The sequence below is a fragment of the Panthera uncia genome, chromosome D2 (assembly GCF_023721935.1).
Source record: "Panthera uncia isolate 11264 chromosome D2, Puncia_PCG_1.0, whole genome shotgun sequence".
NCBI lineage: Eukaryota > Metazoa > Chordata > Mammalia > Carnivora > Felidae > Panthera > Panthera uncia.
The window spans coordinates 68,858,941-68,876,398 of NC_064818.1; the positions used below are offsets into that span (position 1 = coordinate 68,858,941).

The following is a 17,458-nucleotide window of genomic DNA, read 5'->3' on the forward strand; positions in this document are numbered from 1 at the left end:
CTCTCTCTCTCTCTCTCTCTCTCTCTCTCTCTCTCTCTCTGTCCTTCCCATGCACGTGTTCTCTCTGTCTCTCAAAATGAATGGATAAACCAAAACAAAAAAAGAAAAAATTACATACATGATTGCTTAAGCATATTTCATTGTGGTGGAACTATAGTTGAATATTCACTGTTTTTTTTTTTTTTTAATTTTTTTTTAACGTTTATTTTTGAGACAGAGACAGAGTATGAACAGGGGAGGGTCAGAGAGAGGGAGACACAGAATCTGAAACAGGCTCCAGGCTCTAAGCTGTCAGCACAGAGCCTGACGCGGGGCTCGAACTCACGGACTGTGAGATCATGACCTGAGCCGAAGCCGGCCGCTCAACTGACTGAGCCACCCAGGCGCCCCGAATATTCACTCTTTTAAAATGTTTTTCCTAGATACAGAGAAAATGTGTTTAAAATTGAAGTGTTTAGTCTTTATTGGAGAAATTTTTAAATAACTGTAAAATCGCCCAACTAGGAATGCTGTGGCGATAGGAACCGAAGAAGACTGTCCTCTGTGGCTCAGACGTGATAAATAAGTGCTTCAGCACACAAGTCACTGTAACATTCTGTATCGGAAGGGGAGTGCACACAGCTGTAGGGGAGTGCACACAGCTGTGTTTCGCTTTGGTCCAGGGCGGTCCAAACCACGGCAGCTCGTGCACAATGCTGTGGCGGTGCATTTCTGCAACAGATCGTGCACAATGCTGTGGCGGTGCATTTCTGCAACAGATCCGACTTGAATGTACACTTTGGTTTGCTTGCACTTTAGAAATTAAGCAGAGTGATTGAGTCTCTAATAAGGCATATTGAGAGTTGATTTTTCTCTTTCAGAAGCAGTGTGTCCCGGAGATACATGCTTACCAGAAAGGAAACAACGAAGGCTAGACTTAGAGGCAGCACGGCACCCCGCGTGTTCATCGCGAATGTTGTCTTCTGTGCCTCCATTTCTGTTTGCTTTGCCGCTCTTCTGTTGGGTTGGGGAGTTGTGTTTTTTTCCCTCTAAGTTCTTCCTCCCAAATAAGTCTGGCGTGGAAGTTTCATACCACATTCATGGGGATATCGGGAAGAGATACATAGGGATTTTCTACTGTGAATATAAATTTTTAGGACTTAAAGGTAACAGTGAAGAAAATAAGGCTTCATATTACTAGCAGATAAATCTAGTTGATAGATGCATGAGTTTCTTTGGATTTTTCTGTATGTTTGAAATACTTGGTAATAAAACATGCCTTGCTCTGTCGTCATCTGCCTCTTCCACTTAATAAATGTTCCTTGGCTTGTTGTTGCTTCGGTCCTGGCTCTTCTTTTCCTGTCCACTCTTGAGATCGTGAGCTGCTGTCTCCATCCCAACTCGGATCTCTTTTCCTGTGGGCTTTTGGGCTTAGAGTCTATCCTCAGGCTCTCAACCGCTCCTCAGCTGCGGAAGGGACTTTCTCTTTCTGCTTCTACAGAACATCCATACCCTTCCAAATCTGCAGCCATCTAGACTTCGTTGTAGGTAGAATTTACATTTTCTGAAATACAAATGCAGTTAAGTTAAAAATTAGAGTATGCATTTTTCTTGAAGCACATAAAGGAATCTTAGTTGCTCCTAAAACATGTGCAGAATTATGGGCCAGCTGACTTTCCTGCCAGCCTGTAAGTTTCTGTTGGGAAATTTTCCATGACTTAGTAATTTAGTATCAGACTCCTGTCCAAGAAGAGGTTACCAACTCAAAGAATGTTTTTTGGGTTTTTGGTTTTTTTTTTTTGTTTGTTTGTTTTTTTTGTTTTGTTTTTTTTTTTGTTTTTTTTTTTTGTTTTTTTGTTTTTCTGGTAATGTATGTCAGCCAGATTAAATGGAATTTTTCTTCATGTAACAAGTTCAAATATTGATGTGCCTTTTTTTTAAAGTTTATTCTGAGAGGGAGAGGGGGAGAGAGAACCCCAAGCAGGCTCTGCTTTGTGAGTGCAGAGCCCAGTGTGGGGCTCGAACTCACAAACGACAAGATCATGACCTGGGCTGAAGTCAGATGCTTAAACAACTGAGCCCTTGTGCTTTTATTAGATAAAAATATATGCTGCTTTGCTCAAAATCCTTTCACTTTTCAGCCTTGTGTTCTTATGGTCACTATTTTGCTAAGTTCTTTTTCTGATTTGTACATGTTTGGAGCCTTGGACGCTTAGTTCCTTCTCAGTCCATTCTAGCCACAGTGAGAATACACATAGAAATTATGGAATCACAAAGTTGACCTTTTCATTGTGGAAAAGTAGAGAAGCAAGTCAGAACATTAAAAAGGTCTGAAAGTTTCAGATTCTGTCGTTTTACATGGTGCTGGAAATTTGAATACAAAGAGTAAATGGAGTTTAATATGAGGATTCAGCTATTAGTCTCTTTTGGGGAACAAGACAGTCTGTGGAAGTAGTTTCACAATTGGAGATCTGGATTCATTTTACATGATACTATACTGGACCTACTTTATTTTTTTTTAATTTTATTTATATCCAAGCTAGTTAACATGTAGCATAGTAATGGTTTCAGGAGAATTTAGTGGTTCATCATTTACATATAACACCCAGTGCACGTCCCAACAAGTGCCCTCCTTCATGCCCATCCCCCCACCCAGCACCCCTCCAGCACCCCTCAGTTCTCTGTACTTGAGTCTCTTATGCCTTGCCTCCCTTTGTTTTTCTTATTTTTCCTTCCCTTTCCCTGTGTCATCTGTTTCTTAAATTCCACACGAGTGAAATCAGATATTTATCTTTCTCTGACTTATTTTGCTTAGCATTATACACTCTAGTTCCATCCACGTTGCAAATGGCAGGATTGCATTCTTTTTGATCAGCGAGCAATATTCCTGTGTGTGTGTGTGTGTGTGTGTGTGTAATCTATATACCACATCTTCTTTATCCATTCATCAGTCTATGGACATTTGGGCTCTTGCCATAATTTGGCTATCGCTGATAGTGCTGTGTAAACATTGGAGTGAATTTGCCCCTTTGAATCAGCATTCTTCTATCCTTTGGATAAATTCCTAGTGCAATTGCTGGGTCTAGCAATAGCTAGCAATAGCAATAGCTCTATCTTTAATGGACCTACTTTAACATTATTAATTCACATTCAAGTATATACTGGCCTCCATTTACATTCCTGCGATTGAAATAAATGCTGTGTTTATTATTCATCAGCACCATGTGCGGTCTATCACATCTGGTGTTCAGTTTCCCTCAAAATATGTACTTCAGTTAGATAAGCACAAAATTGCTGAAACCATGTAACCAAACAAATTATTCCTTGGCAGAGGACATGTAAATATTGTGATGAAAGTGTATCTGTGGAGGTATATTCGATACGCCTTTTCTTTTGGTAGAATTCTTTTGTTGGGGCAACTAGATATGTAAAAGTCTCAAAACTGAGTGAAGGTGATTACTTTTCTGAACTTGAGCTCTCTTACTAGATAGTAAATGCTCCAGAAAACCAATAGGTGAGGATCCTTATCTGTAGGGCCCTAAATAGCCAGATTCCAGGAGAGGAATTAAGTAAATGTGAGGCTTAATGCTGGGAGGCTGCTAGCCTGGAGCATAGACCCTTAGTGTAACCGGTGGGCTCACCACTGACACAACTACCGCCCGGACTTGGTAAATTGAGCCCTTTGGGGGGTGGCCAGAGAGGAACGCCTGGGCTATTCACCAGCTGCCGGTGGACCTGTAGCTGGCCACGCACCCAAGCAGTGTGTACTCATTAAGCACACAGGATTCTCAAGGATGGTTTTTGCTTTGTTTTTCCAGATAAAAGGAATTGGAGGGCAGCCTGTCGTTCCACACAGACAGTTAAGAGTTGTAAGTTGATTTTGCTTGCTGGATTAAAGTGAAGTTCAGTTACAAGTAAGACTACTGCCCACCTGCACAGGCTGGGAGCAGTAGAGGCTCACCCAGAGAACGGGCACATTTTTCTGCAGCCCTGAACGTTCGTTGGTCAAGTTCCTGTTTAGACACTGCAGTCCATCTTCCCTGGGAAGCTTCTCTAACCTTGGCAGTAGCTTTCAGATAACCCAGAATTGATTTCATTGAAGGCTTTAGCTGCCCAGCCTTGGCCATTTTCCTGTGCTTCCCTTTTTACCTTGAGACTCTGAGGTGATGCCATTTTTTTTTTTAATTTTTTATTTTTTAATATATGAAATTTACTGTCAAATTGGTTTCCATACAACACCCAGTGGGTGATGCCATTTTTGAAACCTTGTAGTGATAGGAAGCCTTCCAGGAAGTGAGACAGACTGTGGGGCTAATTTAAGAAGCCCATCCCCAAGGGTGTGCCCAGATTCCTCTCGAAATGCATTCAGTGAACACATAAGGCATTCGTGTGTGAAACGGGAGACACAAAATTTGGAAGTCCTGGCAGTTTGAAGGAGGAGAGTGCTTACGCAGTCTTGGGTGTGGGTCGCATGACTGACGTTACCCAGGCCCTTGCCTTTGGAGACATAATGTGTTTCCTTGATTGAGCCAGAAAGCATCACGTTTCCCAGAAACAAATCCAGTAACCTTGTGTGTAATTCTCACTGTCTTAATGGAATTGGGTTGTATGTTTTAAACCTTAGAGCCATCGGTGTCTACCCCAAGCCCAAGGGTCTCCAGCTTTGAGATGCAGTATTTCTGTTCCTCATGTCCTGCCAGCACTACTTTGTTCTCTCTTCTTGCCCTCCGCGCCATGGTTTTGCTGCCTGTGGAGCACTGCAGAATCAGGCCCTTTATTTCTTCTGGGATGATTTCTTGGCCATTGAATACGCACTGTTTCCTGATCTTTCACTTCTCGAGAGGGTTTTGGGAAGTCCATGTTGGCGGCTCTGTAACCTATTTTCCTTTGGGGCTTTTCATACGTGTTTCACCTTGCTTTCATCATTCGGGGGTCCAAATAATGGGAGTGGGTGCAAAAAACTGGGGCTTCCCCAGATCTGAGAACGGTTGTACTCCTGAACCTTTCATTTCATAGGCCAGAAAACTGAGCAGTCAAAAATGAAGCATCTTTTCTCTGTCACAAGTCCAGTAGGTAGGGGAGCTGAATGGGGAATCCCAGATTTCCCTCATTTCCAAAGCAGTGGTCATTCCACACTGGGTGTCTCCCACTCTGTGTCACTGGTCCCCTGTTGTCTCTGCGTGAAATGCACAGTCGCCTCCATGCCTTGTGTGTTCACCACCGAGACCTGCTGTAGGGGCAATTCACATTTTCAAGGGGCACTTACTGTGTAGAGTTAGCAAGCATTGGGGCTGCAACGATGAGCAAGGCAAGTCCTTGGAAGCAAGGGGCTCACAGACTCTTTGGGATGATGGTCCTTCAAAGTGACTTGAAATTTTCCACAGATCTTCATAAAGGAGGAGTTGCCCAGCTTTTTGTGTAAAAAACCTCCAGCCCTGCTAGTCTCCCACTCACCACTCTCCGTAGCCTGGGCCACTTGCATTTGCCTCCCTCCCCCCGCCGCCATGCACATCTGTTAGATCTGATAGGCATCTGGGACAGACTGACTTATACTTTGATGTGAAGGAGTTTGAAAGAACTTGTATCTCCACCAGTATTTATAGTTGTAGCCTTTTACTTCTTGATCATGGAATGAACATGTGAACTCCCCGCCCTGACCCCCCCCCCCCCAGTTAAAGCCGCCAAACTGTCAGGAACATCCAGAATTGAAATTTGACTTCTCACACGTAAACTGATTAGCCAAAGGTGTGCTGGTAGATGCCAGCTTAGCAGCGAATCACACCAAGTCGGGGAGAGGGCCGTCAGCTGTTAAATTTCCACTTTTGCCAGGACGTGGTCTGCCCTTCTCAAACCTCTGTTCTGTCTGGAGAGACACAGGCCACTCACCACAGTTGGCTACTGGACACTTAAAATGTGGCCAGACCAAATTGAGATGTGCTATAAATGTATAAGAAAATTTTGAAGACAGCATAAAATATCTCTATTTTACATTGATTACACAAGATATTTGGGATCTACTGGGGTAATACTAAGCTCACCTGTTTCTTTCCACTTTTTAAATGTGGTGACTGGAATGTTTAAAATGACCTATTTGGCTTGCATTACATGTTTTTGAGACAATTCCCCTCCCCACCCCTCCTTCCGCCAAGCATTTAGACCTGCGGCCAGTTTCCCCTGCATAGGTGCTCCTGCATGGCTTATCCTGCTCTGGTGTGGCTCCGTTTTAATGTAAAACAGGTAACCAAAAAAAGGTGCTCAATAAATGTTATTGGAAGGAGTTAAGTGAAAAATGGGTCCTTCTTTTCCCCACTTCTGTGAAGTTTGCAACATTTACTGACCATGGGTCCCTTTCACTAGAAGCTACAGATTTTGAGAGGGTTGGAAACCAACTGAGAACTAAAGGGCAATGCTTTAAAAAATTTGTTAAAAAGGAAAAGCGTTTAAAAAAAGGTATTAGTCTATCAGACTGACATTTACAAGAATAATGGGAAGAGGGGCACGGAAAAGAGGAAACAGGTTGATCTTCCTGGAGGTCAGTTTGACAATACACATCAAAAGCCTTAACCTGCCTATACCCAAGAGTCTAGAAATTTGCCTTCTTGCGGTTTACTCCAAGGAAGTGATTGGGCAAAAGCACAAATATCTAATTTCATGATTAACAGTTAATGTTTACAACAGCAGGTTAACTACATTGGAATATTAAGTAGTGGCTAAAAACATGTTCAAGAAGAGAAATAGAAAAGCTGGGTATGTCACAGTATGTAGGGACTGAACTAAAAATAATGTAAATTTTTATGTAAGTGGAAGGATGCTGAAAGAACGTAACACCATAACGTTAACAGTGATTATCTCTGGATGGTGGGACAGGTGTTTTTCTGCAAGGTCCTTACTGGCATTTTCTTATTTTGCAATGAGCACACGTTGTGCAATGACACTTTATTGATGCCTTATGAAAACTATAGATGATACAGTAATAGTCAACATCTATTGAGTGCTTACTGTGTGTAGGCATTATGCCATTTTGCTTTCTGGCATCCGAGTTTTAAAAATCAGGCACCTTCTAGACTTAATCGAGGACGCTGGCCAAAAAGGCCCGCTTATTACCTCCCAGCCGCAGTAACTGCAGACAGGTAAATGGCAACTGCCATGCCAAATAGAAGCGATGCCAAAGTCAACATCTTCGCACGGGTCTGAGCACTAAACCCTGCGGAGTCGGCAGCGGATGGCACAGCCCTGCTACACCGATCAGAGGCTGGGAGACCCGCGCAGAAGTAAGTACTTCTGTTGACTTGCCGCTCTTGGCCCACGCCGTGTTAAAAAACGCGAGAAGCGATGCGGGCCCAGGTCCCAGAAGCGCCCGATGCACCTCCCTGGGCCCGCGCCGCGCTCGCCGCCTCCCGTCGGCGAGAACTACAGGTGCCCCACGTGGCTCCCACCCAGGGCGCCCTCCCGCGGGCCTGCAGCGCCCCCTGGCCCGAGCCGAGCCCGCGGGCCCTCTCGGCAGCCTCGGCGCGCGCGTCCCGCCGTGCGCTCCCGCCGCCCTCGTCCCGGTGAGTCAGAGCCCGAGCTGTCTCCGCGCCCCGGGCCCCCGCCAGCGGCCTCGGGAGGGGAGCCGGTTCCTTGTCCGCGCTCCGGGGGTGGGGACGCTCGGCCCCCAGCCGTCCCTCCCAGCGGCACGGATCCCGTGCGGTCCCGCGTGGACGCGGCGGCCGAGCGGCGTTGCGGGCTTTGTTCGGCTTTGTCTGAGCCGCACCTGAACTCGGCCGCGAGGCCTGCGCGCTTCTCGGAGAAGCCGGAGTCACCTGGCGCACCTGGACGAGCGCACCTGGCGCACGCTTCCCCCGGGCTCCCTGCAGACGGCCCGGCCCGGGGAGACCCAGCCAGCGCATCGGGACGGGGAGCGTGGCGGGCCCGGGAGTGGCCTCTCTTTTGGGACTCCGGCACGGGGTCGCAGAGCCAAGGGGGCGCGGAGCACAGGTAAGGGGACAGGGGCTAGGTGGCAGTGGGTGGAGAAGGGAACCGTGTATTAAACTCGACCTGTTGGTAGGCACAGTCTGTTAATCTGGAGACTGCGGAAGGGGACTCGCCTTTTGAGTAAATGTTTGGGGGACGTGCCCAAGCCCCCCTCCCCGCGCCCCTCTTTTTCAGGACCTACGCGGTGTTAAGGTGACTCCTGTGCAGTTTTCCCAGCAGCGAGAGTGCCCCGGCGAAGCCTCTGCTGGCAGAGCCCTAGCAGGGCCCGTGGCCCAGAGACTGGCCCCTGGGCGATGGGAAGGCTAGGGGATTTGTCCTCGTGACTTCTCATACTGGGATTTCTCCCCGGCCGCCCCCCTCCCCCCCGCTCCGCCCCCCTTTCCTGCATTTCTCCCTCCCGGGGCTGTGCCCTTGGCCACCTGCTGGGAGAGTAAATGGAGGGTCTCGGGAAATGCACCTTTGAAACTTGCCAGGTGGCGTCGGTTTAGGAGCAGGGTGGGCACCCTGGCAAAGAAGGGGGGAGGGCACCTGGCCCCCCCTGGAATCTATGGCTCTCCAGCCAAGAGCGGCCGTTGGGTGGGAGCACCTGCTGTGTGTCTGGTGTCTTGGAACTGAATAATCAGAACCTGTACAATTGGCAAATTATGAGGTTCTTTAACACACAAAAACCCCAGAACCTTTCAATGTTTTATAACTTCAGGTGTAAAAATTCAACTTCTGTTTGGCTTCCATTGTGACATTATATTAAGAAATGTGCATTTGCTGAGAAAAGAGTCAGAAAAGATTTTTCTTTCTTCTCTTCTCTTCTCTTCTCTTCTCTTCTCTTTTCTCCGTCCGTCCTAGAGGTACCACTGCAATTGGCAAAGGCCTGGGGAGTTAATTTGTAAATGCTGCTGGCTTTCAGCAACCTGCAGCCATTCCCTTCTTGCTGCTGATGGGGGTGCAAGGCTCTGCGGGCTGCTCTTCACCGAGGGTGCAGCCCTTGCTGTTTGTAGAAATTCGACCCCAAACTGTCTCTTGATGGTATAAGAATTTTCCAGACTAGGTCCCCCGACAAATCCTGGGGAAGAGGGGGGGGCTCCTTTCCTTTATCACATCTGTCTGATTGACTGAAAACCATCAGTGACATATTTCCCCTTACATTTAGTTTTTGGTTTACCCTCCGGAGCTTGCAATAGCTGTTTCCTTCCCCTCAGTTTGCTCAGATGTCCAGGTTCTTACAGATAAGGAAACCGAGACCTAGAGAGGTGAAAGACGACCCAAGAGCGAATGGGAGAGCCCCCCAGGAACCCAGACTGCTAGGCTTTTGATGAGCTGCATAAATGGGACAGTCATTAATTGGCAAGTGCTGACATCAGGGATAAACTGGTGAGATTACAAAGCCTTTTGTCCCATGTTGTGTGTACCTTACAGAGTCTTTTCATTGTATCCCCAACCCCTGACAGGGTGCTGGGCACAGGGCAGATGCTTGAATAAATGAAATTTCGTGTAATTATAACATTGGAGGGGTCAGCATCATTGTGAGGTGTTTTAGAACAGTGGTCCGCAGATTTTGTACTTTTGCCCTTCACAGATCAGTTTTTTTTAGTTTTCATCAGGAGCAATGCAGCAAAATTATCAACTTTTAATCTCATCCCACAAGGGTTTTGTTGTTGTTGTTTTGTTTGTTTGTTTGTTTGCAAATAAAACAAAACCCTGCCGTTATCCACAAGGCTAATGGTTTCGGCATCACCCCAGGCCAGCTCCCTGGGCCAGTGGAATGCGCTTGGAGTCCCTTCCTTAAGTTTACCCTTTCATCATGTAAACAGCTCCGGACCGCTTCCTCTCCCACCCACAGAATTGCCTGCTGGCCTGCCCTCAATATGATTCCTGTCCTGGATCCCTCATTTCCTTTCCTGGTCCTGAGTCCCTTCTCTTCAACGGATCTCCCTGCTCTCCATTTAAGAGACGTTGCCTTCACCCAGGGCACTTTTGCATTGTGATCTCATGTGATCCCGGCATCAACCTTTTTAGGTAAATAGGCTGGGTGATGTCACCCCCATTTGTGAGGGAAGGAAATTGAAAGACTGAACTGAAGGAAGTTACTGAAAGGCTCAAGGCTCAGGCTTCCCGGCGTCTGACTGTGCTCGTTCTGTATTACTGCACTCTTCTTGTCACGGCCCAGCTGTCCTCATCAGAAGACCTGGGCTTGACTCCACACTTGTTGGAGCTCTTTGACTTTGGGTCCCAGCTTCTACAAGACCACTTTCTCATGTAGAAAAATGGAAATGATCATGTCTACCCTATGGCATTATGGGTGTTCTATGAAATTAACCTATTAAATGTAATGACAACCTTTAACGTTGTACATTTAGGGACGATCACACACGATTCCCCTGGATCTTTACAACGCTTGCCTGAGTTCGTGAAACTAAGATTCACCCCAATTGGACGAATGAATGACCCTGAGACAGGGAACGTCACCCAGGTGATTAGAAGCAGAACTAGCGTGGAATTCTGTCTCTGGGCTTCTGGTCCCATGTGCATTCTCTTATGCCTCTGCTTCCCAGAGTCCAATGAACTTGGGTCCTGTACAGATTAAATGAAGGATTTTCAAATAACCATCAAAACAAACATCTCTCTTGGCTGTAAGTGTCTCTTCGCAGGTGCGGCGAGAGTGGGAAGCCTTGAGATCCATGCCCATCTGATCAGGGAATCTGTACAGCGCATTGTTCATCCCTTGGTGCTGACTTCAGCTTCTCAGACTGTCGGGTTCTAACGATCTGCGATTCTTTGAGAGGGAGCGTGACTTTCCCCCAGCAGCTTTTAAAATGGTCTCTCTGCTGTGTCAAACTAGAAGCATGTGGCCCACTTCTCTGGACCCCCTGAGCCTGACAAAATGTTGTATCAAAAGGACAAGGAAGGCGACTGCTACGGTGAAAGACAGCAAGGGCTTTCTGGCTCGACACTTTTACCTCCGGTTTTAAAGTCTTCCTGTTCAGGTGTTGCCCGTTCTTGTAAAGGGCTCAGATTTCCATCCCACTGATGGAGAGGAGGCTGCCAAGGGCTAACCTAATATTTGGGGTGGGAAGTGCGTTTTGTGAGGAGGCAGAAGTGGTTTCCTTTTTCACCCCGAACTCATTTCATTTCCCATCCTAGAGGAGAAGGCAGGCATTGTCCTGCAAAACTGCCCTCAGCCATTGCCAGCCTGGTCCTTCTTTTCCCAAAGTAGCCTTGTTTGGGCCTTCATTTCTTCCTGCGGCATGGAAAGGGTAATCCCTGGTTTGTGCTGAGTTTTGCGGAGCCCTGCGACAAACTGCGCTTACCCACTGTCCTTAGCGGTGCCAGTGCTGCGTGGAACCAGGATTTGAACACAGCAGTCAGATGGGAAGATGGGGGCGGGGGGAGGTGGTGGTGGTGGTGAAGAGTGGATGTGTGAGAGCCCCAGGAGCCAGGAATGACGTGGGATTAGCGTGGGTAATGGAACAGAAAAAGAACAAATGACGAGTGGGGCGTTTTGCAACGGAAAAGGCTTGACGAGGCATACGTGGGTACCTGCACACGATGATCTGTTTCTGCTCCCTGGGATGCAAACCACTCCTGACTGCTTTGCACAAGAATGCAGAGAGTTCTGGAAATCTTCTCACGTGTGCCGAAGGTGGGAGTTGCTGGCAGGTGGTAGCTTGTGGAAAACTGCCAAAGGGCAGGATTCAGCTGGCAGATTTTTAATTATGCCTCTCTTCCCCTACCTTACTCCCCCAGGATCAGGAAGGGGATGGGTTGAGCAAATCACTGGGAGGCCAGAAGGGAGTCTGATCCCCTTATTAGCTGTGTAACCTGCGGCAAAAACAACTTGCCTGTGCCTCAGTTTTCTCATCTGTAAAATGGGGACAATACTCTCGGTGACTGGCTGCAAGGCTTAGGGGGAGAGAAGATACAGAAGGATGGCCCCCGGTGCCAGGCACCCAGCAAATGCTCACTGGATGGAAGCAGCTGCTGGATTTTTACTGTGCAATTCATCCTTTCTTAAAAAGATTTCAGGTGTTGGGCTGTACTTAGAATTCGAATTAGCACTGCAAGCAGTTGTGATGGGGGGAGGGGGGCGGGAAACTGAACGTTTGAGATGACGGGTGGGAGACAGCAGGGTGCTGTTAATACCGCACCCGCACCCAAGCAGCGTTTATTTCGTTTATCTTGGCATAAGAAGGAATGCAGCGAGTGTAGTGAGCGCAAATATCCTTCCGGAAGTAGGCGTAGCGGTGCTTACTGACCCAGCAGGCACGCATCTCGCCTACTGTGTGCCAGACAAGTGCAGGCGGCTGGGGCTCCGGCAGAGACGAAGCCGGAGTCCCTGCGGCCTTTGCCACCGGGCAGGTGAGACGATCACACCAGCGGGCAGTTTGAGTGCGGGCTGTGCTGCGGGCGCAGGGGAGAGAGGTGCCGCTGGGGTCCCAGAGCCAGCACCTTCTGGTCCGGACGCCTCTCAGGAGGCATTTGACTTCTTGCCTTGATTTGCAGATCGCCAACGTAAATTTTGCCCGAATGAGCAGAAGCTTGGGAGACTCTGAAAAGCATTCACCGGGGCATGCAGGGGCACAGAAGGAAGAGAGCGGGAGGAAGTTGCTTGGGTCTGTCTCCTGGCAGACCTGAGTGCCTTTCTGTGCGCGCGGGAACCTTCTGTATGTACTTCCTTCCCCCAGGTCCTCGCGGCAGCCTGGGGAGGCCGCTGGAATCCTGGTTTGGGAAAGACATCAACAGGCCTGATTCTCAGAGTCCTGCACGTGCCCAGGGTCGGAAGCCGGGACCCCGGAAAATCAGCCTGAGCCTGACTGGTTTGCATCCCAGGGGCAGCTCTGCCCTGGCCCTGGTCCGCGTGGCCCGGCCTGGCTCCCAGGCGGCAGGCGAGAACCTGCCCTTCGTCTGTCGTCGGGAGTGAGAGGAAAGGAAGGCCTGTCTTGTTGGCAGGTGCCAGGCTGGAAGCCAGCGGGGATGGCCTTGGCCGCGCTGGCCTGCACCCTCTCTGTCCGTCTCCCCCTCCCCCGTGTGTCCGGGAAGGTCCTGACCCTCTCGCTCTTGTAAGATTCGCTCTCCGCTGGCCACTTGGATTAGGTGCAGATGTGAGCCTTACGGTCATCTGAGGCACAAAGACTCTCGGCTGGTTGGGACATTTGATTCCCTTTGTTTCAGACGTGTTTGAAATCCAGGGAGCTGAATATTCAGTAGAGTAAGGTCTGACCATCACGGGTCCGTGACAGAGAGATTTAAAACCAAAAGACACCTTAGCGGCATCTGGTCCAGCCTCCTTGTTTTGTAGATGAGGGACCATGGCATCGGATGGGAAGTGGGGCTCCCGGACTCACGGTGCGGGCTGTGTGCCACCAGGGGGCAGGTGTAGCCCCTACCTGTCCTAGTCACCCGCCTCTATGCCATCTCAGCTTGAGCGGTGGCTCGAGGGCCCTGACTCACCTCCGCTCCAGAAGCAGCCTGGTTAGACGCAAGCATCTAACTGGATCAGGGGCCAGAGACCTGAACTGTGCGACTGTCTGGGAGCCCCCCCCCCCCGCCCTCCCCGCTTCTGAGCTTCTGTGACCCCTTCCTTCATCTCTTAAGTGTGTCCGGCTCATTCACTGTGAGTTTCCCCTTTCCCAAGTTGTGTCCCTCTTGTTCCCTGGAGTCTGCTCTCCAAGAGTAGGAACGCAGACCTGAGCCGTAAGTGCTGTCCCCTGAAGCAGTCCCCGCTGTTTGTTCAAATTCCCTACAGTTCCAAGTAAGGTCCGGCAGTAGCACCTATAGGAACATGAGTTGGGTTATATTTAAACTTAAATATGAAAAATTATCTTTCTTGGGGAGCTTCAGTTTTCAAGGCAGCCCTTGCTCTCGGCCCGCTCAAACTCCTCTGACAGTCAAGTCAAGTCGTTTTGTTGCCGCAGCTGGGAGATGTGTCTTTTTCTTTTTTTTAATGTTTATTTTGGAGAGAGTGTGGGCAGGGGAGGGGCGGAGAGTGAGGGAGACACAGAATCCGAAGCAGGCTCCAGGCCCTGAGCTGTCAGCACAGAGCCCAGCGCGGGGCTCGAACTCACGAGCCACGAGATCGTCACCTGAGCCAAAACCAAGAGTCAGATGCTTAACCGACTAAGCGTCCCAAGGGGATGTGTTTGTAATGCCCCAGTAGAGACAGTGGAGTGTGTCTGACGGGAGAATTCATTGTCGCGTGCGTTAAGTTACGGGCATTTTGGTGAGCAGCTAAACATAACCGGGAAGCTTCCGCCGTGCGTTTTGGAGAACTGACATCTGCCAGTGGAGATGTGGATGTCCGAGGACCCAAGATACATACACGAAAACTTGGCGCTCCTGCCTTGTTCTCCACGTTCTTAGACGCGGGAGAGCGTGTTTGTCCAAGAGGTCACAGGGACGTTCTGAGTTGGGTGCACCAGGTGGAAATGAGTGTCTCCACCCTCGGCTGCACCCCTGTGTACCACACACGGTGACCGGCCACCTCTCCCTCCGCTCTCCTCTCTAGAACCCGGGGGGACCCTGCCGTGCTTCCCTTCCTGTATCTCTGCGTGGGATTTTCTCTTTGGAATGGTCTCCTGAGTGAGAGTCCAGCATTGTTTGTTTAACAGGAGGAAACTTCGGGAAGGCCTACGTGTGGCCCCACTCTTTCATGTCTTCTTTTTAAATAGGCAGGTTTGATGCGGAGAAACCGTAGGGTGAGACCTTGGTTGTACTGGATCCCAAAAGGCAAGAAAACAGAATTTCTGGAGCTTATTGTTCACATATTCTTAGATTTTTGCCCGCTAAATTATACTGGGGGTGGAGGGGAGTCTACATTTCATTCTGTATGATCCCTTTCAGTACAGTGGCTAAAATGTAAGACTGTGTAGATTTTACATCATATCTTTGTGGTTGAAAAGGATAAGGATCCATTTCTTGGGCCCCACAGCTAAAATCAGAAGTCTACCTCATGTATGTGCTTTTAAAGCAGCAGAGTTATAGTCTATCGTTCTTATTAAAAGCTCTCACTTTCCACCCTTTCCTCCCTTAAAGATCGTTGTCAAGCCCCATGGAACCGAGTGTTACCTGTACTCTAAGCATTATTAGGCATTTTTTGAAAGATCCTTTTGTGACTTCTTCAGCCATGTTACTTTTTATGGAGTAGGAAGTGTAGACGTTGTGATCTTGCTAGAAGGCTTCAGAACATTGGGACGTTGGAAATCCTATCTTGAGTCTCTGATTCTAACTCGTCATAAGAAATGGGGGCAATGAGATGGAGGGGACTTTACTCAAGGTCACGTGGCGGGACAGGGGCCAGGCCAAGCTGGGACCCGGGACTCTTATCCGCGGGCAGAGCATGCCTTCCCGGAGTCTGTGAAGGAGCTGGGGTGGGCGGGGGGGGGGGGGGGTGTTGGGGGCAGGCGTCTGGGGAAGATGCTAGCCTGTCCTTTGAAAGCAAAGTCATTGGAGTAGTCTTGCGTGACTTTTGAGGGAATTTGGGTCTTTTTTTTGACGAATACAGTCACCGTGGCGAGGAAGAGCCTCAAGGTCATAGTTGTACCTGGAAAAGACTGAGCAGCTGTCGTCTTGTTTCAGGATGACTTGGGGGGTGCACAGAGCTAATTGCTGATACCTTTTTCTTACCCTGCCCCATAGTTACATCGACATGCCTTCCTTCCCGTTGCTGGAGGCCATCTTCATTTTCCTGCTTTCTGGAGGTAAGCTTTTTGGTCAGGGGTGAGGTGTGGAGGGGTTTGATTTGCCTCGTATCCTGTCAATTTTAACTTCAGGAGGTCTCTCGAAGGCAACTGAATCTGTCCACTCCACGGCCACCTGCCTAGCACGAGCCCTATCATCTTGTGCTTGGACCACTGTTCTAACCAAAGCAGCCCAGCCTCTGTGCGGTCACCCCGGGTCCCCCTGGTTCTGCTCCAGCCGATGCAAATCTGACTGCCTGGACCCCTCTCCACTCCTCCCCGCCTTCTCTCTGCCCAAAATTAAACAAACAAACAAACAACTTTTTAAAAATTTATTTATTTTTGAGTGAGAGAGAGACAGAGCATGAGCAGGGGAGGGGCAGAGAGAGAGAGAGGGAGACACAGAATCTGAAGCAGGCTCCAGGCTCTGAGCTGCCAGCACAGAGCCTGACGTGGGGCTTGAACTCATGAACCGCGAGATCAAAGTCGGATGCTCAAGCGACTGAGCCACCCAGGTGCCCCAGTCTGCCTAAAATTTCTCAATGATACCCCGTTGCTCTTCAGAGACCCTGCTTGATCTGACCGCATGCCACTTCCAGTCCCCTCTTGGACCCTCTCCCTCCTCGCCACAGCCCTTCCAATCCTGCCCAGCACCCTTGCTCCCTCCCTGCCTACGCGTGCTCAGTGATGGTGGCCCCTCTGGCTAGATCACCCCCTCACCGAGCACTGCCACCCTGGCAAACTCCTACTCGTCTTTCAGCACCCGGCACAATTCCTCCGGGGCCCCCAGATCCGGTCTGTTCCCCCTGGAAAACCTGTAGCCGTGGGTACGTCTGCTCTGAAGCATGTAACACCGAGACGAGTTTACTTCCGGGTGAATTTTTAAAACCTTAGAGCCCACCTGCTGTACCAGAGATCTGCTCCATCAGAGAGAGGTTCTGCGTGTTGTTTATTTACCACTGTGTCATCTGGATGCCCAGCACCGGGCTTGACACATACAGGTGCCCCAGAAGTGGATTCAGGAGTGAATAATGGAGCAAATCAACTTTATTTTTACTTCCCACTTTGTCCCTCCAAGTTCTAGCCTCGTTACTAAGAGATGGTAGAAAGGTGTCAGAACGTCTTACTTGTCCTTCAAGTAAGGACAAATGGGCAGGGTGTCCAGCCATCAGAGTCTAGCTCAGGATCCCCTTGTGGCCTCTGAGATTCTGTCTGGCAGTCCCCCCCATGCCTGTGTTTTGGGGTGTGTGTTGATTGCTGGCACGAGCCACCTGTTGGCCCGGAGTCTGGGGAGGTAAGAGAGGCTGGAAGAAGGCGGGTGGTTGCTCGGCTCCCCCAGCCCCCCTTCTCCAAGCCACGTGGGTTTAAGGTGTAACTAGTGGCTTCAAGGTCGAGGGACTGGGCAGCAATGAGATGCATTTGGGTTCAGGGCGGGAATGAGGTCCGTGGAGGCTCAGGGTCCAGCTTCGGCTCTAGCTCATTGCAGAGCTGCGCTTCCTGTGGCCCTGTGCAGTTGACAGAGAACTCGATCTGACCTTCCCCGGGTTGTACAGACGAGGTGGGGGAGGCCCCATGATCCTCGTGACTTGCCCGGGGTCACACAGCCGTTGCCCAGGGACAAACATCCGTCTCTTGACTCCTGGGCCGGCCACACCGCCCTGGGCTCCTCTGGGGGAGCGGAATGCACAGGAATCATCTCTGTAAGCCTCGGCTGTCTTATCTGAAAGGTGAAAGGGTTTGACGGGACCAGTGATTCTCAATCCTGCCCGCTCCTTGGCTGGAGATTAAAGTTCTGGAGCCTGGGCGGGTGGCCGGCAGAGGCCGGGCCGCTTTGG

The 17,458-nt window shown here is 49.5% G+C and overlaps 2 protein-coding genes across 2 annotated transcripts in view; both read left to right on the forward strand.

Moving 5' to 3' along the window:
- The window catches only part of TDRD1 (tudor domain containing 1), a 43,157-nt gene extending 41,846 nt beyond the window's left edge, over positions 1-1,311 (forward strand). Inside the window, exon 26 of the mRNA XM_049645815.1 lies at positions 861-1,311. The gene's annotated coding sequence lies outside the window, so the exon portion shown is untranslated. The remainder of the gene's footprint in view (positions 1-860) is intronic.
- Positions 1,312-7,479: 6,168 nt separating this feature from the next.
- The window catches only part of VWA2 (von Willebrand factor A domain containing 2), a 46,432-nt gene continuing 36,453 nt past the window's right edge, over positions 7,480-17,458 (forward strand). Inside the window, exons 1-2 of the mRNA XM_049645832.1 lie at positions 7,480-7,956; positions 15,583-15,644. Of these exons, the coding sequence (XP_049501789.1) occupies positions 15,593-15,644 (52 nt within the window). The 5' untranslated portion in view covers positions 7,480-7,956; positions 15,583-15,592. The remainder of the gene's footprint in view (positions 7,957-15,582; positions 15,645-17,458) is intronic.